We start from the raw sequence: 26,523 nt of genomic DNA on the forward strand, positions 1-26,523 counted from the left end.
ACTTGGCCAGACAGCATGGGCTAAGCCCAAGGGGACAGGCAGAGAGACACCAGAGCCACGTTCCTGGTTGTGTGACCTGGGCACCCCCCTCGGACTCCAAGTCTCACCCTTCATCTGCAAGTGGCTTACAACTGCCACATGGATGCAGGGGCACCCAAAAAGGCAGGGAAAGGGGCCGGCGATACGTTAGGTGCCCAGATACCCACATACAACACACACACACAGCCACGCTTAGAAATGTAATCTGGGGATCTAGAAATTCTACACAATGAGAAGCTCAAAAACAGCCCCCAAGCTGCCAACAGCCAGAGCCAGCTGGGGCCCACCCCAGCCCAGCCCGGCCCGGCCCACCCAGGGCTAAGTTGGGACCCCCAGTCCCTTTCCAGGACAAATGGGTCCAACTATGCCGCCTGCAGCCTGGCCCACACCCAGGCCGGAATCGTTCATGGAAAACCAGCCCCGGCTCAGGGTGCAGCCTCAGCCAGGCGGGCCAGGCCCTCACGCAGCTCACTCAGCTCAAACAGCCTGACGTCCAGCAGCTGTGCCGCCCGGCCCACCTCGGCCCGCGCCCGCTCCCGCTCCGCCCGTGCCTCCTCCAGGCTGCGCTCCGTCGCCCGCAGCTGGTGTTCCAGTTCCGCATTGCGGGTCTCCAGGTCCTGCCAGGAAAGGGTGGGCAGGGTTGGGGGCCCCAACAAATCACCAGTCCTGCCCGAGGCATCCAGAGTCTGACCACCTTCATGTCCCTCTTCTGCCCAAAGCCATCCTAGGGCACCCATCACACCAGGAATCAAATGCACACACCCCCACCCCACCCCCAGGGGCCCAGTTTCTGCCTCATTTCTAAGAAACAGGGTTTTGGCCGGGCGCGGTGGCTCAAGCCTGTAATCCCAGCACTTTGGGAGGCCGAGGCGGGCGGATCACAAGGTCAGGAGATTGAGACCACAGTGAAACCCCGTCTCTACTAAAAATACAAAAAATTAGCCGGGCGCGGTGGCGGGCGCCTGTAGTCCTAGCTACTCAGGAGGCTGAGGCAGGAGAATGGCGTGAACCCAGGAGGCGGAGCTTGCAGTGAGCCAAGATCGCGCCACTGCACTCCAGCCTGGGCAACAGTGTGAGACTCCGTCTCAAAAAAAAAAAAAAAAAAAAAAAAGAAACAGGGTTTTGCTCTGTTGCCCAAGCTGGAGTGCAGTGGCACCATCCTAGCTCACTGCAGCCTTCAACTCCTGGGCTCAAGCAACTCTCCCACCCCAGCCTCCCAAGTAGCTAGGAATACAGGCGTAAGTGAAGGAGGTCCTTTAACATCTGAACTTAATTGGACTCACAAGAAGTGCCCCTGAGCTAGGTGGTTCACACCTGTAATCCTAGAACTTTGGGAGGCGGAGGCAGGTGGATACCCAGAGGTCAGGAGTTCAAGACCAGCCTGGCCAACACGGTAAAGCCCCATCTCTACTAAAAATACAAAAATCAGCTGGGCATGGTGGTGCGCACCTGTAGTCCCAGCTACTCTGGAGGCTGAGTCAGGAGAATCACTTGAGCCCAGGAGGCGGAGGTTGCAGTGAGCTGAGATCATGCCACTGCACTCCAGCCTGGGTGACATAGTGAGACTCTCTGTCTCAAAATTTAAAAAAAAAAAGTGCCTCATGAACATTTCTCACATAAAGTCTTTGGCAAAAGCCAAGCCAAGGCCAGGCGCAGTGGCTCACGCCTGTAATCACAGCACTCTGGGAGGCCGAGGCGAGCAAATCATGAGATCAGGAGTTCGAGACCAGCCTGGTCAACATGGTGAAACCCTGTCTCTACTGAAAATACAAAAAATTAGCTGGGTGTAGTGGCAGGTGCCTGTAATCCCAGCTACTCAGGAGGCTGAGGCAGGAGAATCTCTTGAACCCGGGAGGTGGAGGTTGCAGTGAGCTGAGATCGTGCCATTGCACTCCAGCCTGGGCGACAGAGCGAGACTCCATCTAGAAGAATTAAAAAAAAAAAAAGCCAAGCCAAGCCAGACCTGGTTCCAGTGCAGGCTCTGTGACCTCAGGCTGAGAAGAGGAATTGACGGGGTCTGGCATGGCAATGCAGCAGGGACTCAAACATTGCTTGTTGAACCCATAGATGGATATGAAACTGTACCAATAGCCACTGTTCACACGGCACCTGCTGGGCATCAGGCCTTCCACGGGCCTGGGCCTCCCAATACTCTATCGTCTTAGGTAGATATCGTCCTGACTGTTGAGGTGACTGTCACCCACCGTCACCCCACCTCCTGCTGCCCACACACACCTGCACCTTCTGCTGAGTCTCCTCACGCTCGGCAGCCTCCGGGGCCTCACGGGGCCCCCCAGTCTGACTCTTCAGGGTCTGAATCTCCTAGAGGAAAACAGTTCCCAGGGTCTGTTGCGGGGGTCCTGGCTTTCCCGCAGGAGGTGAGGGAAAGTGAGGCCCGGGAAGCATATTTGGCACTCACCTGGTCCTTGGTTTGCACCAGAGCTTCCAGCTGCTCCAGTGACTGGCCCTGGCCCGGCCCCTCCTTCTCGCTGGCCGGGGTCACCTCTGAAGCTGCCTGGGCCTCCAGCTCAGCCACCTGTGGGACAGGAATAGCAGCCCCTGACGCCCCCGTCTGCACTCTCCCTTGCTCCCCCAACCTCTAGGAAATCTGCCTCCTGTCTGGCCACTCCCAGGACCAAGCACCCAACTCCCTTGGTTGGTGCCACCACCCCCTCTGCACAGCTTGGACTTCAGGGTCTGAGCACCCTCTGAGGTTGGCATTGTCTCAGACCCATTTTACAGAACAAGAAACTGAGGCTGGGTCAGTGACCTGCTGAGGTCACACAGCCAGTCCATGAACCCAGGGCAGATGGGAACTGCGGAGGCGCGGCCTTTACAGTTGCCCGGGCCAGGTGGGGGTCTCTCAGACGGAGGGGTACCCTCACCCGCTGCCGTAGCCGCTCGGCCTCTGCACGCTGAGCCTCCAGCTGCTGCCTCCACTGGGCTGCGGCGGCGTTGGCCTCTCGCAGGGCGCCTGCCAACTTGTTGTTGCTGTCCTGCAGCGCGAAAAACTCGGCCTCCCACTGTACCTCGCCTACGGAGCTGTGGGGACACGAGGGTCGGCAGGGGGTGACACCGGGCTTGAGGGTGAAATCAGGGCAATGCTAGGCTGGGACGGGGACGGGGTGGGATAGCTCTGAGCTTAGGTCAGGGCCAAGGCTGGCGAGGATGCAGAGTTGGGCGCGAGGTTGGACCAGGGGGCGGGGCCAGGGTGGGGTGGCACTGGGTTGGGGGCGGAGTCAGCAGCAATGCTGGGCTGGGGGGGTGGCCATGGGTGGGTGGTGCTAGGCTGGGGCGGAGTCACGGGCAATGCTGGGCTAGGAGGCGGGGCCAGAGGTGGGGTAGCTCTGGGGTGGGGGACTGAGTCAGGGCCACGCAAGGCTGGGGACGTGGCGACACTGAGCGCTGAGCCTGGGGATGGCACAGTCCCGCAGAAGTGGGGTCTTGTAGAGGACCGAGTCAAAGAAGGGGGCACATGGAATCTACCCAGTGACACTGTCGGAATGGCGGGGGAGGGATGGGAGTTTGGGGAGAGTCAGCCGATGGGGGCGTGGTCGGGGTGGGGAGGCGCCCCAGGACTATCCTAAACCCAGAGAGACATAGACTGGGCGAGGTTAGCAGCGAGACAGGGGTGGGGTCAATACGGAGGGGCGTGGCCAACGCAGGGTAGGGGCGGGGTCGGCTCTGGATGGGGCAGCATCCATATCCTCATCCCCTTCCCCAGATCTTGGGTCCACAGTTAGATCCTTGGCACTCCCTTGGCTTCCGAGAACCGCCTCCTCATCCCCCACCCCGACCCCCGCCCATGCCACGCCCCCAAGTCCCGCCCCTCACCCCTCAGACAGCATCTTCTTTAGCCGCTCCCGCTCTGTGGGGCCGGGGGCATCAGCGCTCTGGCTGCGGAACAGTTTTTCCTCGCCGGGGCCGTTGGCACTGACGAGGGGGCTCGGGGGCACCTGTGCATGGGGAAGAGTAGGTCACGACCCCACATCAGCTGGGATGAAGGCTGATGTGACTGGGGTCGTCACATCGGGGGTCCAACTGACCTACGCACCCTAAGCAGGTCCTTCACAGCACAGGATCCAAGTGTGTCCCTCCCCACCTCATGCACCCTCCATGGCTCCCTATGGCCCCTAGGCTGGGAGTTCCATGCCCACGCCCTCAACCTTGCCTTCCTGGGCTTTCACCATCCCTAGGAGCAAGTCTGATGCAGGTTAGTCTAAACCAAGATACTTGGAACCTGTAAAGTAGGGGAGGGGGACAATCGAACAGCTCCCTGCTTTCCCTTCCCTGCGGCCGAACTTCAACATCCCATTTAGGATGTCAGCAGGAAGTCCAGCCCAGGCTGAATCCATATTTCAGGAGCAACCCCACTGCCTGGACCACTGGCTTTGAGGGTAGACAGAGTCCAGCCTGATTTTTTTCATCTCAGCAACCCCTCTGCACAGCCCTGGACCTGGTACCCAGCAGGTGCTCAATAAATAAAGCTGACTAAATTAATATGGGAAAACACGCAGGGACAGTTAGTTGTTCTGCCTCACACTTAGCCATTTCTTTCTTTCCTTTTTTTCTTTGAGACAGAGTCACACTCTGTCACCCAGGCTGGAGTGCAGTGGCACGATCTCGGCTCACTGCAACCTCCACCTCCTGGGTTCAAGCGATTCTCCGGCCTCAGCCTCAGCCTCCTGGGACTACAGGTGCATGCTACCACGTCTGGCTAATTTTTGTATTTTTTAGTAGAGACAGGGTATCACCATGTTGGCCAGGCTGGTCTTGAACTCCTGGCCTCAAGTGCTCCTCCCGCCTCAGCCTTCCAAATTGCTGGGATTATAGGCGTGAGTCACTGCGCCCGGCCACACTTAGCATTTCAATTTCTAGTCTTCCATCCTGCCATCTGAGCTGATTTTTTTTTTCCCAAGACAGAGTCTCACTCTGTCACCCAGGCTGGAGTGCAGTGGTGCAATCTCGGCGCACTGCAACCTCCACCTCCTGGGTTTACGCCATTCTCCTGCCTCAGCCTCCTGAGCAGCTGGGACCACAGGCGCCCGCCACCATCCCCGGCTAATTTTTTTTTTAGTAGAGACGGGGTTTCACGATGTTAGCCAGGATGGTCTCGATCTCCTGACCTCGTGATCCGCCCACCTCGGCCTCCCAAAGTGCTAGGATTACAGGCGTGAGCCACCGCGCCCGGCCTGAGCTGGTCTTGCTACTGGGACCTACTGGGTGCACCCCGCCGGCCCCAGGCAAGGTCCAGACCCTCTATGACACACTCCACACCCCTCCTCCGTGGTCCCTGCCATGGGTCTAACTTTAGGTCATCTGGAAGCATTGGGTCTTGAGGACCAGCACAGTGCCCCAGTCTCCCAATATCAAGGTCCCCTAATATCCGTTGAGCACCTGGCTGACTCACAGGTGCCCAGGCAGGCATAGGAGAGTAGGGAGTGCTGACCTGGTGGGAGGCGAGCCCCAGGGCTGGACTGGTGAGCTCCCCGCCATCCTGAGATTTCTCCCTGGCCAGCCTGGCTGCTTCCTTCACCTCCTGGAACTTCTCAGCAAACTAAGGGAGTGGGGAGGAAAAGACAGTAAAACCCCAGTCCATCCTCCCAAACACGTCACCATCACCCAGTGACAGCCCCGTAACTTTTGAACTGTACCCATCCCCTTATCACACACCTTGGAAGAAGGAAAGTTTGAAGAATGATAAACCACGGTGGGTGGGCAGGTGGCATGAGATCACAGAGGTGGCATTTAAATACATTGGGCCACACTGAGAAAGGGAAAGGAATTCCCGTTTCCTCTTTTTCTTTTTAGGAAAGGGTCTCACTTTGTCACCCAGGCTGGAGTGCAGTGGCATGATCTGGGCTCACTGCAGACTTGACCTCCCTGGCTCAAGTGACCCTTCTACCTTATCCCTCCACTAAGGAGCTGGGACTACAGGTGTGTGCCCTCATGCCTGGCTAATTTTTTCTAGAGACGGGGTCTAGCCATGTTCCCCAGAATGGCCCTTTTCCTCTTTTTTTTTTTTTTTTGAGATGGAGTCTCGCTCTGTTGTCCAAGCTGGAGTGCAGTGACATGATCTTGGCTCACTGCAGCCTCTGCCTCAGCCTCCTGAGTAGCTGGGATTACAGGCATGCACCACCATGCCTGGCTAATTTTCATATTTTTAGTAGAGATGGGGTTTCACCATGTTGGCCAGGCTGGTCTTAAATTCCCGACTTGAAGTGATCCTCCTGCCTCAGCCTCCCAAAGTGCTGGGATTACAGGCACAGCACCCAGCATTTTTTTGTTTTGTTTTGTTTTGAGATGGAATCTCGCTTTGTCACCCAGGCTGGAGTGCAGTGGCACCACCTCGGCTCACTGCAACCTCTGCCTCCCAGGTTCAAGTGATTCTTCTGCCTCAACCTCCTGAGTAGCTGGGATTACAGGCCCGCACCACCACGCCTGGCTAATTTTTGTATTTTTAGTAGAGACGGGGTTTCACCATATTGGCCATGCTGGTCTCGAACTCCTGACCCCGTGATCCACCTACCTCGGCCTCCCAAAGTGTGAGAACGACAGGTATGAGCCAACACATTGGGCCCCTTTTCATCTTTATCAGGGCTATTTCAACAAAGACAGCCTGAGGTGGGTGCTAATCTGTCTTTAACACCTGTTATTATTCCTTTTTTTAAATTTTATTTTTTTAGGTCTCAGGCTCTGAGAGACATCGGAAGTCAACGAGAAAGTAGTCATCCCATTCTTGTTTTTGTTGTATTAAATGCTTACATGTTTACATTTACCACCTATTTATGACAAGCAATACCAGTTTTCCAGTTAGAATAGGATATGTTTCCCCCCATACCCTGGTTTTAAAATAAATTTCCTTCGTTTAAAAATAATTTTTGGCCGGGCGCGGTGGCTCACACCTGTAATCCCAGCACTTTGGGAGGCCAAGGCGGGCGGATCACGAGGTCAGGAGATCGAGATCATCCTGGCTAACACCATCCTGGCTAACATGGTGAAACCCCGTCTCTACTAAAAGTACAAAAAATTAGCCGGGTGTGGTGGCAGACGCCTGTAGTCCCAGCTACTTGGGAGGCTGAGGCAGGAGAATGAAGTGAACCCAAGAGGCAGAGCTTGCAGTGAGCTGAGATTGGGCCACTGCACTCCAGCCTGGGCAACAGAGCAAGACTCCAACTCAAATAAAATAAAATAAAATAAATAAATAAATAACTTTTTTTTCAGGCTGGGTGCAGTGGCTCAGGTCTGCAATTCCAACACTTTGGGAGGCCGAGGTGGGTGGATCATTTGAAGTCAGGAGTTCGAAACCAGCATGGCCAACATGGTGAAACCCCATCTCTACTAAAAACACAAAAATTAACCGGGCATGGTGGCGGGCACCTGTAATCCTAGTACTTGGGAGGCTGGGGCAGGAGAATTGCTTGAGCCCAGGAGGTGGAGATTGCGGCGAGCCGAGATTGTGCCATTGCACTCCAGCCTGGGGGACAAGAGCAAAACTCCGTCTCAAAAAATAAATAAATAAATATATAAATAATTTTTTAGGCCAGGCACAGTGGCTCACACCTGTATTCTCAGCACTTTGGGAGCCTGAGGCAGGCAGATCACCTGAAGTCATGAGTTTGAGACCAGCCTGGCCAACATAGTAAAACCCTGTCTCTACTAAGAATACAAAAATTAAAAAAACAAAAATTTTGTAAAAATACAAAAATTAGCCAGGTGTGGTATGTCTGTAATCCCAGCTACTTGGGAAGCTGAGGCAGGAGAATTGCTTGAACCTGAGGGGAAGAGGTTGCAGTGAGCCGAGATCAAGCCACTGCACTCCAGCCTGGCAACAGAGTTAGACTCTGTCTCCAAAAAAAAAAAAAAAAAAAAAGACCTAAATTAGAAAGGTAAATTGTCCAGGTGCAGTGGCTCAAGCCTGTAATTCCAGCACTTTAGGAGGCCAGAGTGAGAGGCTCGCTTGAGGCCAGGAGTCAAGAACAGCCTGGACAGCATAGTGAGATCCTGTCTCTACAAAAAATAAAAATAAGAATAAAGAATAAAGATATTAGCTAGGGCCGGGCGCGGTGGCTCACGCCTGTAATCCTAGCACTTTGGGAGGCCGAGGCAGGCGGATCACAAGGTCAGGACATCGAGACCATCCTGGCTAACACAGTGAAACCCCGTCTCTACTAAAGAATACAAAAAATTAGCCGGGCGTAGTGGCGAGCGCCTATAGTCCCAGCTGCTCGGGAGGCTGAGGCAGGAGAATGGCGTGAACCCAGGAGGTGGAGGTTGCAGTGAGCCGAGATTGTGCCACTGCACCCCAGCCTGGGTGACAGACCAAGACTCCGTCTCAAAAAAAAAAAAAAAAAAAAAAGATATTAGCTAGGCATGGTGGCGTGTGCCTATAGTCTCAGCTACTCAGGAGGCTGAGGTGGGAGGATCCCTTGTGCCCAGGAGTTCAAGGCTTCAGTAAGTCATGATTACACTGCTTCACCCCAGCCTGGACAACAGAGCGAGATCTTGTTTAAAAAAAAAAAAGACAACACTTTGGGAGGCCGAGATGGGCGGATCACGAGGTCAGGAGATCGAGACCATCCTGGCTAACCTGGTGAAACCCCGTCTCTACTAAAAAATACAAAAAACTAGCCGGGCTTGGTGGCGGGCGCCTGTAGTCCCAGCTACTCAGGAGGCTGAGGCAGGAGAATGGTGTGAACCCAGGAGGAGGAGCTTGCAGTGAGCGGAGATCCGGCCACTGCACTCCAGCCTGGGCGACAGAGCGACACTCCGTCTCAAAATCAAAAAAAAAAAAAAAGAAGGGAGGGAGGGAGGAAAAAAAAATAGAAAAGAAAGGTAAATTCTAAAGCTTCTAGAAGAAAACAAAGAAGGCCTGGTGTGGTAGCTATGCCTGTAATCCCAGCACTTTGGGAGGCCAAGGCGGGTGGATCATCTGAGGTCAGGAGTTCAAGACCAGCCTGGCCAACCAAACCGCATCTCTATGGAAAATACAAAAATTAGCTGGGTGAGGTGGCAGGTGCCTGTAATCCCAGCTACTCTGAGGCTGAGGCAGGAAAATCACTTGAACCCGGGAGGCGGAGGTTGCAGTGAGCCGAGATCGTGCCACTGCACTCCAGCCTGGGGGACGGCAAGGCATCACCTCAAAAAAAAAAAAAAGAAGAAGAAGATCTTCGTGAAAGCACTCATCATCAACAAAACCATGGATAAAGATAATAATGGAAGTATAGAGACGGCACAGGGTGGAGGGAGGTGAGGATGAAGGTATTGCTAGGGCATATGGGAGAGTGCCCAGCCCAGGCCAGCCACCCATTTGATGTCCCAAAGAGGAGCAGCGTGTGTCCAAAATTAGAGCTAGAGGAAGTAGAACTAGGACTCAAGAGCGGGTGTGGTGGCTCATGCCTGTAATCCCAGCACTTTGGGAGGCCGAGGCGGGCGGATCATTTGAGGTCAGGAGTTCTAGACCAGCCTGGCCAACATGGTGAAACCCTGTCTCTACTAAAAATACAAACAATTAGCCAGGCGTGGTGGCAGACTCTTGTAGTCCCAGCTACTCGGGAGGCTGAGGCAGGAGAATGGCTTGAACCCGGGAGGCAGAGGTTGCAGTGAGCCGAGATCGCTCCAGCCCGTCTCAAAAAACAAACAAACAGAAAAACGAACTAGGAATCAAACCAGTGAACCTTAAAGGGGCTTCAGTCTCATCTCATCCTACAATCCCATCCTGTAGATCGGAAGATAGAGAACCTGCCCAAAATCCCAAATTGAGCCCAGAAGACTTGGGCCCAGCCTCATCCATTCCCTCCACTTTCCCCCTCACCGGGCCCACCTGTGTCAGATGCTGTTCAGAGGCAAAGCCAAGGCCGTAGACAGTGTTGGCGCGACTGTCCGCCCACTGCCCGAACTTCTGGGAGGTTTTGGTGAAGGTCATGTTGGGAGTGACAGTGCTGTTGATGATGGCCTGGGGTCGGGAAACAAAGTTCAAGGTTGATGGGACAGATAATAACAAACATGAAACCCCCCAGGTATCACCTTGTATTAGGGTCTTGAAGGTCTTTACTCTGAACCATTTCAGGAGACAGAAGGCCCAGGGTTTCCCATCCCTTGGGCACACAGCAAGCCAGCCACTAGACCCAGGTTTGTCACCAGGACTCCTGGTGCCTCTTCCCCACCCAGACCCCACCCGGACCTTGGCGCCCCCGATGCTGATGATGCGGTAGACATTGCGGGTGGCATCGTAGAAATAGGAGACAGTGAGTGCATGCTTGCCCGCCGGGATCCAGTTTCGCTTGGTGGCCGGGTCGATCTGGAACACGTGCGCCCGTGTGCTGAAGATTGGCTGCTCCCTGAATGGGGACCGGGTGTTTGGTGGGGGCCAGGCAACACCCTTAGACAGCTCAGGGCCTGGGCTGGGGGAGGTGGGAGCTTACCTGGCTGTGGACATTGGTCAGGTCGGGATGGGCAGGCTCTAGGGGGCAGCCAGAGAGGTGGCAGGAGCGCTGCTTTGGCCCCTAGGGAGAGAGCAGGGACTATGAGTGTCCCTCAGGCCAGGCTGAGGCCAAGCAGGTTCTACCTCAGAACCCATCACCAGGTGTGCTGTCATGGAACTTTCAATCAAAAAGGCAGGAAAGGCCCAAAGTACACCCTGTGCTTTGGGAGGCTGAGTCAAGAGAATTCTTTGAGCCCAGGAGTTCGAGACCAGCCTGAGCAACATGGCGAGACCCCATGTCTACCAAAAATTTAAACAATTAGCTGGGTGTGGTGGCATGTGCCTGTGGTCCCAGCTACTCGGGAGGCTGAGGTGGGAGGATTGCTTGAGTCCAGAAGGTCAAGGCTGCAGTGCAGTGAGCTATGGTCACGCCACTGTACTCCAGCCTGGACAAGAGAGCGAGACCCTGTCTCAAAAAAAGAAAGAAATTATAAAAAGAAACAAAAAGGCAAGATAATTGCTATAGATCACTTAGAGCAAGCGGACCCCATCTTTCTTTGTCTGGGGGAAGCCCCCACAACACCCTGTACAGGAGATGGCCCTCTGAGAGGAGCCGGGTGGCCGCTGACATCCAGATGTAAATTTCTCATTGTCCCGGTTATTGCACCCCTGTGGGGTCCCCTCCATCCTGGGCTGAACTGTGGAAGCCAAATCTCTGCTGAATTCTTTCCACCACATTCACCCATGACTGGCCAGAGTGGGGCTCTCCATCAAAAAGTGGGGCATTGAGAGGTATGTAGTACCAGGAGACCAGTTCCCCACTACATCCTGCAGAGGGACCCCACCCCCCACAGCTCCCACCCTAGGGCAGAGGTACACCTTGAAGTTCAGGGTCCAAATCCCCAGGGAGTCCCTAGCCAAGTTAAAAAGACAAGATGTAGACAAACAGCCAATCCCAGTGCCCACCATGGGGGGCAGAGCAGAATCCACATTGGGAGACCAGGGCTCCCCAACCTCCCCATTGGGCCATTCAGCAACCCCGAAAGTGCAGGGGGCCAAGGAGGGGTTTGGAGGAGGGGAAGACAGGTGGGGGAGGGGAGGCCCCGGCCCAGCGGCCTCTGTGGTCAAAGGGGGGATGCCCCCCCATCCTGTCCTGGGCAGCTGCTGTCCTGGTCACAGGGTCTGAAACCGGAGCCCCTGAGTGGGGGTGGGGCGGCAGCTCTGGCCTGGAAAGGGGGCGGGTCCTGTGCTGGGTGGGAGTTAGGGAACACAGGGGTCCCCGGAACCCAGGCCCTTCCGGTCCGGCAGCTCCTGCTGCGACTTGCAGCGTTTGGGGAAAGTTACTCACCAACTAGTCATGCGCCTCGGATGCCACGGGGCCACGGGGCTCCCGGAGGGGGGTCCGACACCGCCCGGTGCCCGGGATCCCCAATCTGGCCGGTGGATGAGGCCCCATCCCATGTACCCCAGTCCGGAGAACGGGGGGTTACTATTAATTCAGGATTCCATCCCCACACCCAGTGCGCGCCCCAACTCCGGGACATGTGCCCTGCCCCTGGAACTTCCGAGATTCCCGCGACGCCCCCTGTCTCTGGGTCAAGAACTTCGGGGGACACCTCTTCTGCCTCCTCCAACCCCAGGTCGGTAACTCCGGGGACTCTCTCCCTGCCTCCTCTCTAACCAGGTCCGGGACCCGGGTCCCCCGCGTTGTCCCAGACTGCTAAACTTCGAAGACCCCCTGCCATCCCTCCAGTCCCTGGGTCCGGGACGTCCGGACCCCTCCCACGCCAGTACCCCACCCCAGGTCCGCAACTTTGGGGACCCCTTCGCAGCCTCCTCCAACGCCGGGTCCAGAACTTTGGGAACCTCCCGCGCAGTCCCCTCTCCGACCCTGAATCCAGAAGTTCGGGACCCCCGCGCTCCCTCCAGCCCTGGAACTTGGGGACCCCCTGAGCCGCTCCCAGTCCCCGGGTCCGGAACTTCTGGGGACCCCCCGCGACCTCCCCTTGGCCCTGGGACTTCGAGGCCCCCGCGCTCCCGGCGCAGGCTCGGCCGGCCGGGCTCACCCTGCCGGGTCGGCGCCCCGCGAGTGTCCAGGCGCGGGTCGGGTGCGGCCCCCGCGGCGCTGACTCCGCGCTGCCGGGCGCCCCGCTCGCTCCCTGGCTCCCGGGCCCGCGCCCTCCGCGCCGCCCTCCGCGCCGCCCGCGCCTTTGTCTGCGCCGCCGCCGCCGCCGCCGCCGCCCGCGCCGCCTCCGGTCCCATCACGGCCGGTCCCGACGCGGCCGCCGCCCGCCCCGCCTCCCCGGGCCGCCAAGGCCGCCCCGCTGCGCCCCCTGCTGGCTTTTTGCAGCGGGAGGGGTAGGGGGGAGGGGACACGGGGGAGGAGCGGGGGCCGGGACTGGGGAAGAGAGGGAGGATTGGGGGAGGGGGCTAGGGCAGTGGAGGGGGACTGGGGGAGTTGCGGGGGGTCGGAGTTGGGAGCAGAGGGTGAGGACAGAGAGACAGACGGAGAGGGACATCTGGGATGATAAAGAGACCCAGAAACAGAGACACGGGGGAGACAGGCGGAGAGATAGGAAGTAGATGGAGTTGTACGGACTGCGATGTGACCTCTCACCCTCCTGTCACCTTCTCAGGGGACAGCTGCCTCTCTCCCCACTACCTGAAGTCATAACTTTGGGCCTGTGAGGGAGGTCAGGTCCCTCCCGGGCTGACATGGGTGGCCCAGTGAAGTTGGGGAGGGGGCAGTGGGTCCCAGGGTCTGCATACAGTAAGTGCTCAATGGGTGTTGCCAGGAAACGGAAGAGATCAACTTTGGGAGGGAACGGGAAGCAAGACAAAGAGAGAAACCTTCCTGTCTGTCCTCCTGACCGCCCCATCCCTGAGCAGGGACGTCTGTCCACCTCTGTCCCTCCCAAGACGATGGTAAAAAAGCCCACAATGGTGGGATTACGGTGATCATTGCTGTTGTTTGAGGTTTCCAGGATCCAAAGGTTGAGGGAATGTCTCCAACGCATGGTTGTATCCCCTCAGCCTCCACTGGCCTGGCTTTGTCACCTCTGGTCACAGGTAGCACCCCCTTCCCACACTCACCAGGAGAGCGTCCTTCCGGAGTTGAGCTGAGATCCACCTCCCCAGCCCCAAGCCCATGGGTCCCACTTGTCAATCCTGGTGCCAGCCCCTCTCTGGCACCTTCTCCAAAATCACACAGTGCTGTTGGTTCATTCATGGGCAGAGGCCCGGAGCTCCCTGGAATCAAGGCCTGTGGCGCCCTAAAGCTCTGACCTTACATTTGAGTTTTTCTTTTTTTTCCCTTTCTTTTTTTTTGAGACAAAGTCTCACTCTGTTGCCCAGGCTGGAGTACAGTGGCACAATCTCAGCTTACTGCAGCCTCTGCCTCCCAGATTCAAGTGATTCTCCTGCCTCAGCCTCCCGAGTAGCTGGGACTACAGGTTCATGCCACCACACCTGGCTGATTTTTGTATTTTTAATAAAGATGCGGTTTCGCCATGTTGCCCAGTCTGGTCTCGAACTCCTCACCTCAAGTGATCCGGCCCCCTTCGGCCTCCTAAAGTGCTGGGATTACAGACATGAGCCACTGCACCTGGCTGTTTTTTGACAACTTCAGAGAGGCTTTTGCTTTTCATCTCCAAGACCTCTGCTCCTGTCTCCTTTCCCTGTTCCTTTATTTCTGTTTCCTTCTAAGAAGAATAGTATATCTGAGCTGGTAGTTACATTTGAATTACCTTTAGGTGAATTCCAGGTCAGATTGTCTTTGGAGATTGACTCCTGGACCAAGATCTGAGTCTTTTCCCCCGTCCAGGCCTTTGCCCAAACTGTTCCGTCCACCTGGAATGCCCTCTCTGCAGGCATGTCTTCCACCTTGTCCTTCCAGGCTCAGCGCCACCACCCTGTCTCCTCCTCCAGGAAGCCTCTCTGACTACCCTGGCCTTGGACGGGATCTTTCCCTCCCCTGTCCCAATCCCTGTGACTCTTTCTTTCTTTCTTTTCTTTTTTAAAGTTTATTTTTATTTTTTTATTTTATTTTTTTTTTTGAGACGGAGTCTCGCTTTGTGGTCCAGGCTGGAGTGCAGTGGCCGGATCTCAGTTCACTGCAAGCTCCGCCTCCCGGGTTTACGCCATTCTCCTGCCTCAGCCTCCCGAGTAGCTGGGACTACAGGCACCCGCCACCTCGCCTGGCTAGTTTTTTGTATTTTTTAGTAGAGATGGGGTTTCACCGTGTTAGCCAGGATGGTCTCGATCTCCTGACCTCGTGATCCACCCGTCTCGGCCTCCCAAAGTGCTGGGATTACAGGCTTGAGCCACCGCGCCCGGCTTTAAAGTTTATTTTTAGAGACAAGGTCTCACTATGTTGCCCAGGCTGGTCTCAAACTCCTGAGCTCAAGTGATCCTCCCACCTCAGCCTCCCAAAGTGCTGGGATGACAGGGGTGAACCCAAACCCTTTCTGTGACTCTTATGTTACCTGTTTATTACATGACCAGGTCTGGGTGCTCCTCTAGGGCTGGCCCATCCATCCTGAAGCCCCAGTCTGACCCAGCACAAGAGCGACTATTCATCTCACAGGGGAAACTGAGGCACAGACTCGGTTTCCCGGGCTGCTTCTAACTTCATGAGGCATCTGCACAAGGGAAGGATTTGGCTCTGTTCTCAGGCTGGAAGCCACGAAATGCTTGAACATTGTGGGGAGCAAAGAAAATACCGTCTGTTCTGCACAAAAAATGACTTCTCCTTATTACCAACAAAATAATGGAAAAAATAAAAAAGTATCTGGGAAAGGTGCTGGCATGGCCGAGGCTTCTGGAAGCTGTTTAGAGCTTGCCGAGTGCAGAACTGGGGCCATGTGGCTCTTCTACAGGGGCAGCTGGGCGGGGGACCCAGGCAGGCTTTGCCCTTTGTGTGGGCAGAAAGCAACAGTGAAAGAGACAGTGAAGGGTTGAGTTGTTTCCCTGAACGCCCTTTCCGGTCTCTGGGAGGGGCTGGGACAGAGCTGGCCTTGAGCAGCCCCAACCTGAATTTGGATTAGCCAAGTCTACCCTGAGGCAGTGGCTTCCTCAGTGTGGGCCTCAGTTTTCTCACCTGGAAAATGGGCTGATGCTTGCAGGGCTTCTAGTAGAGGGAGGAACATGAAGGATTCAGTCAATATCAGCAGCTGTCCTCTGGGGTGCCTTCCAGTAGGTTCGTAGACAGAGGCCCTGCCACTCTTTGCTGCAGCTGGGGAAACTGAGTCAGTGCCTCAGTTTCCCTGCTGGCATGAACAGTCACTCTTGTACTGGGTCAGACTGAGGCTTCAGGATGGATGGGCCAGCCCTAGAAGAGCACCCAGACCTGGTCATATAATAAACAGGTAACATAAGAGTCACAGAAAGGCACTGGGCTCATGAGTGTCATCCCAGCACTTTGGGAGGCTGAGGCAGGCAGATCACCTGAGGTCAGGAGTTTCGGACCAGCCTGGCCAAAACATGGTGAAACCCCGTCTCTATTAAAAATACAAAATTAGTCGGGCATGGTGGTGCACACCTGTAATCCCAGCTACTCGGGAGGCTGAGGCAGGAGAATTACTTGAACCCAGGAGGCAGAGGTACAATTGAGCTGAGATCAGGTCACTGTACTCCAGCCTGGGTGACAGAGGGAGACTCTGTCTCAAAAAAGAAAAAAAATAAAGGGAAGGAAGGAAGAAAGGGACTTGGGATGTCCTTGCAGGGCAGGCAGAGGCCACCACCCCAAGGTGGCTGACTAGGAAAGTAACTTTCCTTTGGGGCTGAGAAATGGTGTGGAAGAATGAACTTCCTGTCTTAAAGGGGAAACCAAGCGGGAGCCCGAACAGCTCATTCAGCACTAAGAAAACTGCATTTGCAGAATGGCTTTTATGACTCAGGCTCTGGTCTCTGCCCAGTTAGATCTGACCCAGCATTTGGAGTGAGGCTAAACTGTCTCTCCTCTCCAGAGGTTTTCTGTGCCACCAGAGCAGGGACAGTCCAGCCTCTCTTCCCCAAAGCTGGGTGCCCACCTCCCAGTGAAGGTCTTGGTGACTACTTCAGGTCTGTTTATGGCATGATTTGGTTACTATTCACCTCTTACATGGATTTGTCCGGCACCTAGAACAAGCCTGACCTGTGACAGCTTTCCTTTTTTTTTTTGAGACGGAGTCTCACTCTGTCGCCAGGCTGGAGTGCAGTGGCGCGATCTCGGCTTACTGCAACCTCCAATTCCTGGATTCAAGCTATTCTCCTTCCTCAGCCTCCTGAGTAGCTGGGATTACAGGCACTTGCCACCACGCCCAGCTAATTTTTGTATTTTTTTTTTAGTAGAGACGGGATTTCACCATGTTGGCCAGGATGGTCTCAATCTCCTGACTTCATGATCCGCCAGCCTCAGCCTCCCAAAGTGCTGGGATTACAGGCGTGAGCCACCGCGCTTGGCCCCTGTGACAGCTTTCTATGAGCACTTTCAGAAGTAGGAGATCCCCAGGTTCCAGCTTTCGACTTGGTGGCTTTCAGAATCACGTGAGCCAGGGAGTGAATCCCAGAATCCCAGCCCTGCTGCTTACCAGCAGTGCCACCCTGAAGAAGTCACTTTTTCTTCTTTGTGCCTCAGGTTCCCCATCCATAAAATGGGCATATGAATTGTGTTCACTTCTGAGGTTTACTGTAGGGATCTAATGAATTCTTTCTTTTTCTTTTCTTTTTCTTTTTCTTTTTTTTTTTTTTGAGACAGAATCTTGCTCTGTCACCCAGGCTGGAGTGCAGTGCTGCGCTCTCAGTTTGCTGCAATCTCTGCCTTCCGGGTTCAAGCGATTCTCCTGCCTCGGCCTCCCTAGTAGCTGGGATTACAGGTGCACGCCACCATACCCAGCTAATTTTTGTATTTTTAGTAGGAACAAGGGTTTCACCATGTTGGCCAGGCTGGTCTTCAACTCCTGGACTCAAGCAATCCACCCGCCTTGGCCTCCCAAACTGTTGGGATTACAGGTGTGATCCACCACGCCCAGCCCCTTTTTTTGAGACAGGGCCTCACTCTGTTCTAGGCTGTAGTACAGTGGCTCAATCATGGCTCACTGCAGCCTCAACTTTCTGGGTTCAAGCAATCCTCCCACCTCAGACTCCTGAGTGGTTGGGACTACAGGTGCACACCACTACACCTGACTAATTTTTGTATTTTTTGTAGAGACGGGGTGTCACTATGCTGCCCAGGCTGGTCTCCAACTCCTGGATTCAAGTGATCTGCCTGCCTCAGCCTCTCAAAGGGCTGGGATAACAGATGTAAGCCACTGCACCTGGCCTCCAATGAGTTGTTATGTGAAGAGAACGTGACTATAGGTGCTTAATAAATGCTTGCTATTATAAACATCCTATTTATTTTTCGTATGTGGTTTTGATCCTGAACCAACTTCTTACTCTTTTCTTTTTCAGAAGTTAGAAGACTCCAACCAGGCCTGAACTCTCAAGGACAGAAATGGGTCCAACCTGGCATGACATCCTCTAAATCTTTAGCTCCCGGCCCCTCAGGTGCCCCCTCCAGCTACCTCCCTCTTCCTTCTCCTCATTCCCCAACCTCCAGACATTAGCCTGTTTGCAAACTCCTATTCATCCCTCAAAGCCTCACCTTCAATGCTCTCCTCCCCAAGAAGCTCTCTCTCCTCTACCTCTAGACCTTCTCCAGCCCTCTTCCCTCTTTCTGGCCCGGCCCTGACCCCTGCAAGTGCCTGTGTGCAGCTTTGACTCCTCCAGCCTGAGTGTTCCTCAAGGGTTGACACCAGGGCTGATGTTTCACTAGAGTTTGTCACCTTCCAGCACAGAGTGGACCCATGGGGGTCAGGCAAAGGAGAGTTCAATACTATTGGTGATTTTGCATCACTTGAAGGAGACCCTGCCTTAAATTCAGAACTTGACTTCCGCCCACGGCCAAAGTTAATTCATTCAACAAACAACCCCCCATGAAGTTACGGAGCCAGGCTCCCTCAGGCCCAGGCAAGAAAGGGTCAGGGAGTTGGGGTCGCCAGCACTGGGTTACAGATTTGAGGACCTAGGACCAGAGTGAGTTGGGGATGGGAGGAGGCAGTGCTTGAGGCCCCTCTGAGCACCAAACCTGGACCCAAGGTTCAGTTCCCGCAGACCTAATTACCCTAATTTGCCACATGCACTAATTACCTCCTGGGTGCCAGGTGGCTGGGCGGGGCTGCCCCAATTTCCGGAGGTAGGTCGGGGCCCGATTATTTTTGGCTGTGGCGTCCTTGAAGGCTCCGCCACCAGCAGCGCTTGAAGGGCAGAAAGTGGGGCGGAGAAATTGAGGCCACATCAGGGGAGGCACTGCGGGAATTGGGGGTCGGCTTAGCCTTGGAGCTCCCTGACCAGGGGGCCTTGGGCCCAAGGCCTGAGAGTCTTTGGCACCTAGCCAGAGGTGGCAAGATCTGGAGGGGCATGGCCAGGCACGATAGCTCATGCTTGTAGTCCCAGCACTTTGGAAGGCTGAGGCGTGTGGATCACAAGGTCAGGAGTTCAACACCAGCCTGGCCAATATGGTGAAACCCTGTCTCCACTAAAAATATAAAAAAATAGCCGGACGTGGTGGCGCACACCTATAGTCCCAGCTACGCAGGAGGTTGAGGCAAGAGAATCGCTTGAACTTGGGAGGCAGAGGTTGCAGTGAGTCGAGATCGTGCCACTGCACTCTAGCCTGGGTGGCAGAGCGAGACTCCGTCTCAAAAAAAAAAAAAAAAAAAAAAAAAAAAAAAAGATCCGGAGGGGCTGAGAATCAGCCAGCTCCATGGTGGATTGCTCTGAAATATTTTTGTTTTGTTTTGTTTTGTTTTGAGACAGAGTCTCATTCAGTCATCCAGGCTGGAGTGCAGTGGCACAATCTCGGCTTACTGCAATCTCCCCCTCCTGGGTTCAAGCAATTCTCCTGCCTCAGCCTCTCGAGTAGCTGGGACTACAGGTGCGTGCCACCACGCCCAGCTAATTTTTTCATTTTTAGTAGAGATGTGGTTTCGCCAGGCTGGTCTGTTGGCCAGTCTGGTCTCAAACTCCTAACTTAAGGTAGGATTACAGGCGTGAGCCACCGCGCCTGGCCCAGGTCTGTTTTGATATGACACCACAGCCACGAAAGGGGCTGCCAGGGGGTGAGGGTGGGGGTAGTCAGATGGGCCTGGGTTCATATCCCAAGTCCCACCAGCTTGCTGTGTGTTCCTGGGCATATAACCTTTCATGAACTCTTTGCACCTTTCCTGAGGGATGAAACAGGCATAATTTAAAAAGAGTGCTTTAGGCATTGGGGGTCGGAGCATGTGCAAAGGCCCTGAGGTGGGGCCAGGCGGGCCATATTGGAGGAACACTATAGAGGTGTCTAGAGTGGAGTAAGTGGGAGAAAAGCTTATGGGATTGCTGAGACCTAGGGGGTCACAGGAACTGAACAGAGCCTCGTGGGTCTTGGCGAGTTGTGTGGGTTTCATTCTGAAGGCACTGGGGAGCCATGGGAGAGTTTGGAGCCAAAGAGAGAGGGAGTGGTCACATTGACACTGCAGGCCCTGGGCAGGGTTTCAGCTCTGGTGTCTGTCCACGTGCAGAATAGTTGCAGACCCTACCATTCTCTGAGCCTCAGTTTCCCCACCCTGAGTAGAGTCCTGAGACAATGGCAGCCCCAGAACACAGTGGGCCCTCTGCCAGAGAAGCCCCACCCTACCCCGGAGCTCCCAAATGCTGGCTGTGCAGCCTACACGGCCTCCTCTCCCCCTGTCCCCCCATCCCACGCTCCTTCTGTGGCCTTGAGGGAGCAGCTGTGGGAACAGAGAGCAGGAGCCCGTGGGGAAGGCAGCTCAGAGGGGCTCTGGGGGCCGTGTTCCTGCTTGGTGACAGCCCACATGGGGCTGCCGCGCGCTGATTGTTCTCACAGCAGCCGGGTGACTCACATGCTACAGCCTCTTCCTTGGGTCTGCCAGAGGGAGAGTATTCCTGGTAACCAGGCACAGGCCGGGGTCTCTGGTTTGGCCACCTGTGCCGTGGCTATGCCCTCTAGGATCCCCCCTACCAACACACACCAAGGGACCCCTCTAACCAGCGGTGCTGCCCACCTCCTTGCTCCAGCATCTTCCGTGGCTCTCCTGGACACCTCAGAGAGAGAGGCTCAAGCTCCTCATTGCCCATTGGTCAAGCTGCTCAGCCCCACTTCAGAGCACTTGTACTGGATTCCACGTATAGCCTGAAATGCCAGCTCTGAGGTTGTTTCCTCCAGGAAGCCCTCCAGCCCTCCCCACAACTCTGACAATCCTGACCCCCAGGACAGGGATGCATCTGTGTCTGGCCCTGCCCCCCTCTCAGACTGGGGGCTACCTGGAGTCCAGGCCCAGGGCCCAGGCCTCTCAGGGGTCCCGCTGTTATCCACTATAGGAGTGCTCAGCAGGGAATCTGGGGGAGGAAGGCAAGGTCCAAGACTGGACCCCAGGGGCCTGATATGTAACCAAATTATTTATGTATTTATTTATTTTTTATTTTATTTATTTATTTATTTTTTGAGACGTAGTCTCGCTCTGTCACCCGGGCTGGAGTGCAGTGGCACGATCTCGGCTCACTGCAACCTCCGTCTCACAGGTGCAAGCGATTCTCCTGCCTCAGCCTCCTGAGTAGCTGGGACTATAGGCACGTGCCACCACGCCCGGCTAATTTTTTTTTTTTGTATTTTTGTAGAGACGGGGTTTCACTGTGTTAGCCACAATGGTCTCAATCTCCTGACCTTGTGATCCACCCGCCTCAGCCTCCCAAAGTGCTGGGATTCCAGGCGTGAGTCACCACGCCCGGCATTAATTATTATTTTTTTAGAGACAAGGTCTAACTCTGCTGCCCAGGCTGGAGTGCAGTGGTGCGAGCTCAGCTCACTGCAGGCTCAACCTCCGGGGCTCTAGCGATTCTCCTGCCTCACCCTCCCAAGTCACTGGGATTAGAGGCCTGAGCCACCAAGCCTGGCTAATTTTTTAACATTTTGTAGAGATGGGGTCTTCCTATGTTGTCCAAGCTGGTCCCTAATTCCTGGGCTCAAGCAATCCTCCTGCCTTAGCCTCCCACAGTGTGGAGATTATAGGCATGAGCCACTGCACTTAGCTAACCCCAGTTTCATAGAAAACTGAGGCTCAGCGAGCTTGTCAGTTCCCCAAAGTAAAAGTCAGCAGAAGGCTGGAGGTGGTGGCTCATGCCTGTAATCCCAGCTCTTTGGGAGGCGGAGGCAGGCGGATCACCTGAGGTCAGGAGTTCAAGACCAGCCTCACCAACATGGTGAAACCCCGTCTCTACAAAAATACAAAAAAAAATGGGGCGAGCGCGGTGGCCCCAGCACTTTGGGAGGCTGAGGCAGGCAGATCACGAGGTCAGGAGATCGAGACTATCCTGGCTAACACGGTGAAACTCCATCTCTACTAAAAATACAAAAAATTAGCCAGGCGTGGTGGCGGGCTCCTGTAGTCCCAGCTACTTGGGAGGCTGAGGCAGGAGAATGGTGTGAACCTGGGAGGCGGAGCTTGCAGTGAGCTGAGATCACGCCACTGCACTCCAGCCTGGGTGACAGGGCAAGACTCTGTCTCAAAAAATAAAAAAAATAATAGCCAGGCACAGTAGGTCATGCCTGTAATCCCAGCACTTTGGGAGGCCAAGGTGGGTGAATCACCTGAGATCACCTGACTAACAAGGTGAAACTCTGTCTCTACTAAAAATACAAAAATTAGCTGAGTGTGGTGGCACACACCCGTAGTCCCAGCTACTCAGGAGGCTGAGGCAGGATGATCACCTGAACCCGGGAGGCAGAGGTTGCAGTGGGCCAAGATCATGCCATTGCACTCCAGCCTGGGTGACCGAGTGAAACTTCATCTCAAAAAAAAAAAAAAAAGAAAGAAAAAAAAAAGTCACCAGGGAGGCTGAAGGTGGTGGCTCACGCCTGTAATCCCAGCACTTTGGGAGGCCAAATCGGGCAGATCACTTGAGGTCAGGAATTCGAGACTGGCCTGGCCAACATGGCAAAAATCTGCCTCTACTAAAAACACAAAAAATTATCCGGCGTGGTGGTGTTCACCTGTAACCCCAGCTACTCAGGAGGCTGAGGTGGGAGGATCGCTTGAACCTGGGAGTCAGAGGCTGCAGTGAGCCCAGATCGCACCACTTCACTCCATCCTGGGCGACAGAGTGAGAATTTGTCTCAAAACAACAAACAGTAGAGAGTAAAGGCTGGTCCTGGAACCCCAGTCTGAGAGGCCAAATCCGCTCCTTGCAACCTTTGGAGCTTTGCTTACCCAGGGAGCAGGTTGCGGGGTTCGCTCGTCCACCTGCAGGTAGATGTGGTGCAGCCTGGGCTCAAACTCAAGGGGTACAACAGCCCTTCCTCCCTGGACCTCTGTTTCCTCCTCTGTAAAGCAAGGATTATTCATCATTAACTCATGTTTATTAAGCATTTAAGGCATCCAGGTCTGTTAGGACATCCTGCCCTCAGGGACCTCATGTCTGGTAGACAAGGGAACGAAGAAATGACTTCTGACAGGATTTTGCAAAAGAAAGAAAAGCAGGCAAAGCACCAGGCCAAGACTGCAGTGGCTGCTGAAGGCTGCTTTGTGGAGGTGGTGATTCAGGGCAACACCACGCCCAAAGGCCCTGAGGCGGGGACGTGTTCAGCCCCTTGGGACAACATTGAGGAGGCGACTGTGACTGAAGCTAAGTGAGTTGGGGAGAGTGGGGAGGCACCATGTAGGCAGGGAGGGCTACAGGCTGAACATCAGGGACCTGTGGGCCCCCAGCAAGGAATGTAGACTTTATACTTAGAGCACTGGGGAGCCACTGAAGGCTTTTGAGCAGGAGAGGCCATGATCTTATTATTATTTTTTTTTTTTTTGAGACGGAGTCTCGCTCTGTTGCCCGGGCTGAAGTGCAGTGGCGCCATCTCGGCTCACTGCAAGCTCCGCCTCCCAGGTTCCCGCCATTCTCCTGCCTCAGCCTCCCGAGTAGCTGGGACTACAGGCGCCCGCCACCTCGCCTGGCTAGTTTTTGTATTTTTTAGTAGAGATGGGGTTTCACCGTGTTAGCCAGGATGGTCTCGATCTCCTGACCTAGTGATCCACCTGTCTCGGCCTCCCAAAGTGCTGGGATTACAGGCTTGAGCCACCGCGCCCGGCCTTTTTTTTCTTTTAGACAAGGTCTCATGCTTTCACCCAGGCTCAAGTGCAGTGGCATGATCATGGCTCACTGCAGCTTCAACCTCCTGGTCTCAGGTGATCCTCCCACCTCAGCCTCCCAGGTAGCTGGGACTACAGGTGTGTACCACTATGCCCAGTTGCGAACTGCTTTTGTGTTTAAATATTTGCAGCCAGGTGCAGTGGCTCATGTCTGTAATCCCAGCACTTTGGGAGGCCGAGGCGGGAGGATCCTTGAGTCCAGGAGTTTGAGTCCACTCTGTCCAACGTGGTGAAACCCTATCTCTACTAAAAATACAAAAATTAGCCAGGTGTGATGGTACATGCCTGTGGTCCCAGCTATTCGGGAGGCTCAGGCAGGAAAGTTGCTTGAACCTGGGAGGTGGAGGTTGCAGTGAGCCGAGATCGCACCATTGCACAACAGCCTGGGCCACAGCAAGACTCTGTCTCAAAAAAAAAAAAAAAAAAAAAAAGGATTTGCAGCCAGGCACAGTGGCTCACGCCTGTAATCCCAGGGCCTGAGGGAGGAAACTTGTCTTCGTAAGCCCTTTCATGCTCTTTCCCATCTTCCTCTGTCTCTCACGAGGTCCTGGATGCCAGCCTCTGCGTCTTATCGCTGAAATCTCAGGCCTCCAACAGCAGGGAAACATCTGCTTTCTGGAGTTCAAGGATCTTCCAGCCAGGAGGGAGGTCACAGGGAAGGATGATCGCTGAAACAAAGAGAAAGGGTCACACGTTGGGCGCTGACTACATCAACAGGGGAGACACTGGCTGGGTGCGGTGGCTCACTCCTCTAATCCCAGCACTTTGAGAGGCCGAGGCAGGTGGATCATTTGAGGTCAGGAGTTTGAGACCAGCCTGGGCAACATGGTGAAACCCCATCTCTACTAAAAATACAAAAAAAAAATTAGCCAGGCATTGTGGCGTACACCTGTAATCCTAGCTACTCAGGAGGCTGAGTCAGGAGAATCACTTGAACCTGGGAGGCAGAGGTTTCAGTGAGCCAAGATTGTGCCATTGCACTTCCGCCTGGGTGACAGAGTGAGACTGCACCTCGGAAAAAATAAAAACGCACGGCCGGGCACGGTGGCTCACGCCTGTAATCCCAGCACTTTGGGAGGCCGAGGTGGGCGAATCATGAGGTCAGGAGATCGAGACCATCCTGGCTAACATAGTGAAACCCCGTCTCTACTAAAAATACAAAAAGAAACTAGCCAGGCGCGGTGGCGGGCGCCTGTAGTCCCAGCTATTCGGGAGGCTGAGGCAGGAGAATGACGTGAACCCAGGAGGCGGAGCTTGCAGTGAGCGGAGATGGCGCCACAGCACTCCAGCATGGGTGATAGAGCGAGACTCCCGTGGCAAATAAATAAATAAATAGAAAATAAAAACACACAAAAATTAGCCAGGCGTGGTGACACACATCTGTAGTCCCAACTACTGGGGAGGCTGAAACAGGACAATTGCTTGAGCCCAGGAGGTCGAGGCTGCAGTGAGCTCAGATTGCACCGCTGCACTCTAGCCTGGGGACAGAGCGAGACCTGTCTTGAAAAACAACAAAGACACATATCCCAAAGTCAATGGGGACCAGAGGGCCAATGTCTGGGGAAGGGCGTCAGTGCCCCCATATCTTGGGGTCCCCCCTCACACCTTGGGGTCCCTCAGGCTTTGGCATCCCCCCTGGGATCCAGGAGGAGTGTAACTGCTCGTGGCTGGGCCAAGCCCTTGGTGGATAATCCCACTGTTCTGGGGGGTACCAACCAGGGAGGTCATGACCAGGAGCTGAGGGGTTCCCGCAGGACCCATCCAGGTAGCAGGTGATCAGGAGTTGGCTGTTAACATCGTTGGGGATGTAGGGAGGTGGGGTCTCTCTCAAGGACTTCGGTGTCCAGATATACCGGCGCTTGGCTCAGGCTGCAGGTCAGGAGAGTAAGAAGCAGAAAGAAACAGACGTACAGACCTTGGAGAGCAGCCGCTTGGGGGCTGGCCTCTCGATTCTAGATGAGACCCTCTCCTGGGGGGCCAATCAGAGTCCGTCTGGGACATCACAGCCATGCCCACATGCAAGACAGACATTGTGTAACTGGCCAGTGACCTCCAAGTCACATCTGCCAGAGCCCTCCACCAACCAGCAGTCACAGTGCCCAGGGTGGGTGTTGAGCAGCATCTGGACCTGGCTGGAGGGCAGGTGTCTGGAGTCATGTGGAAGGAGTGGCGGACCCCTGAAAAGGCACCTGGGGAGACCAGGTTGGAGACAGGGATGCAATGTACAGGGACACTAGAGCCACTCCCAGTGTGACAGTCTACACTGGGCTCTTCGAAGGGTAGGCGGGGTGCTTAATGCTGAGGCTCAAGCTCCACCTTTCCACTTCCTCACATATTCATGCACCCACTCAGTGCCTATCCATCCATCCACCCACCCATCCACCTATCCACTCATTTGCCCATCCATCCATCCATCCATCCATTCATTCATCCATCCACCCACCCACCCATCTGCCCATCCATCCATCCACTCATCCATCCACCCACCCATCCATCCATCCATACACCCATCCATCTTCCCATCCATCCAAACTTCCATCCATCCATCCATCCATCCATCCATCCAGCTATTCATCTGCCCATCCATCCACCCATCCACTCACCCATCCACCCATCCATCCATACATACACCTATCCATCTGCCCATCCATCCACTCATCCACCCACCCATCCATCCATCCATACACCCATCCGTCTTCCCATCTATCCAACCATCCATCCATCCATCCACCCATCCACTCACCCATCCATCCATACATACACCTATCCATCTTCCCATCCACCCACCCATCCATCCATCCATACACCCATCCATCTTCCCATCCATCCAACCTTCCA

The 26,523-nt window shown here is 54.8% G+C and overlaps 1 protein-coding gene and 1 long non-coding RNA gene across 4 annotated transcripts; one reads left to right on the top strand and one right to left on the bottom strand.

The window, feature by feature from the left end:
• Positions 1–226: 226 nt before the first annotated feature.
• HOMER3 (homer scaffold protein 3) lies at positions 227–12,725 on the bottom strand. 3 transcript variants are annotated; one of them, XM_005588490.4, is made up of 10 exons: positions 12,529–12,725; positions 10,464–10,544; positions 10,223–10,379; positions 9,863–9,994; positions 5,489–5,596; positions 3,874–3,995; positions 2,925–3,081; positions 2,459–2,575; positions 2,275–2,361; positions 227–656 (listed from the first exon to the last, which is right to left on the bottom strand). In XM_005588490.4, exons 2-10 carry the CDS (start codon positions 10,475–10,477, stop codon positions 465–467), a joined length of 1,086 nt encoding a protein of 361 aa, XP_005588547.1. In that variant the 5' UTR covers positions 10,478–10,544; positions 12,529–12,725; the 3' UTR covers positions 227–464. The 3 variants fall into 3 exon arrangements, with proteins under 3 accessions (XP_005588547.1, XP_073882543.1, XP_015295838.1); XM_074026442.1 differs by having other exon boundaries at positions 11,811–12,725; XM_015440352.4 differs by lacking the exon at positions 5,489–5,596.
• LOC102132369 (uncharacterized) lies at positions 11,718–18,376 on the top strand. Its single transcript, XR_286522.5, has 3 exons — positions 11,718–12,102; positions 17,649–17,800; positions 17,894–18,376. It is a non-coding gene; the product is annotated as an uncharacterized lncRNA (long non-coding RNA).
• Positions 18,377–26,523: the final 8,147 nt, after the last annotated feature.

This window comes from Macaca fascicularis, chromosome 19 (assembly GCF_037993035.2).
Source record: "Macaca fascicularis isolate 582-1 chromosome 19, T2T-MFA8v1.1".
Lineage (NCBI taxonomy): Eukaryota > Metazoa > Chordata > Mammalia > Primates > Cercopithecidae > Macaca > Macaca fascicularis.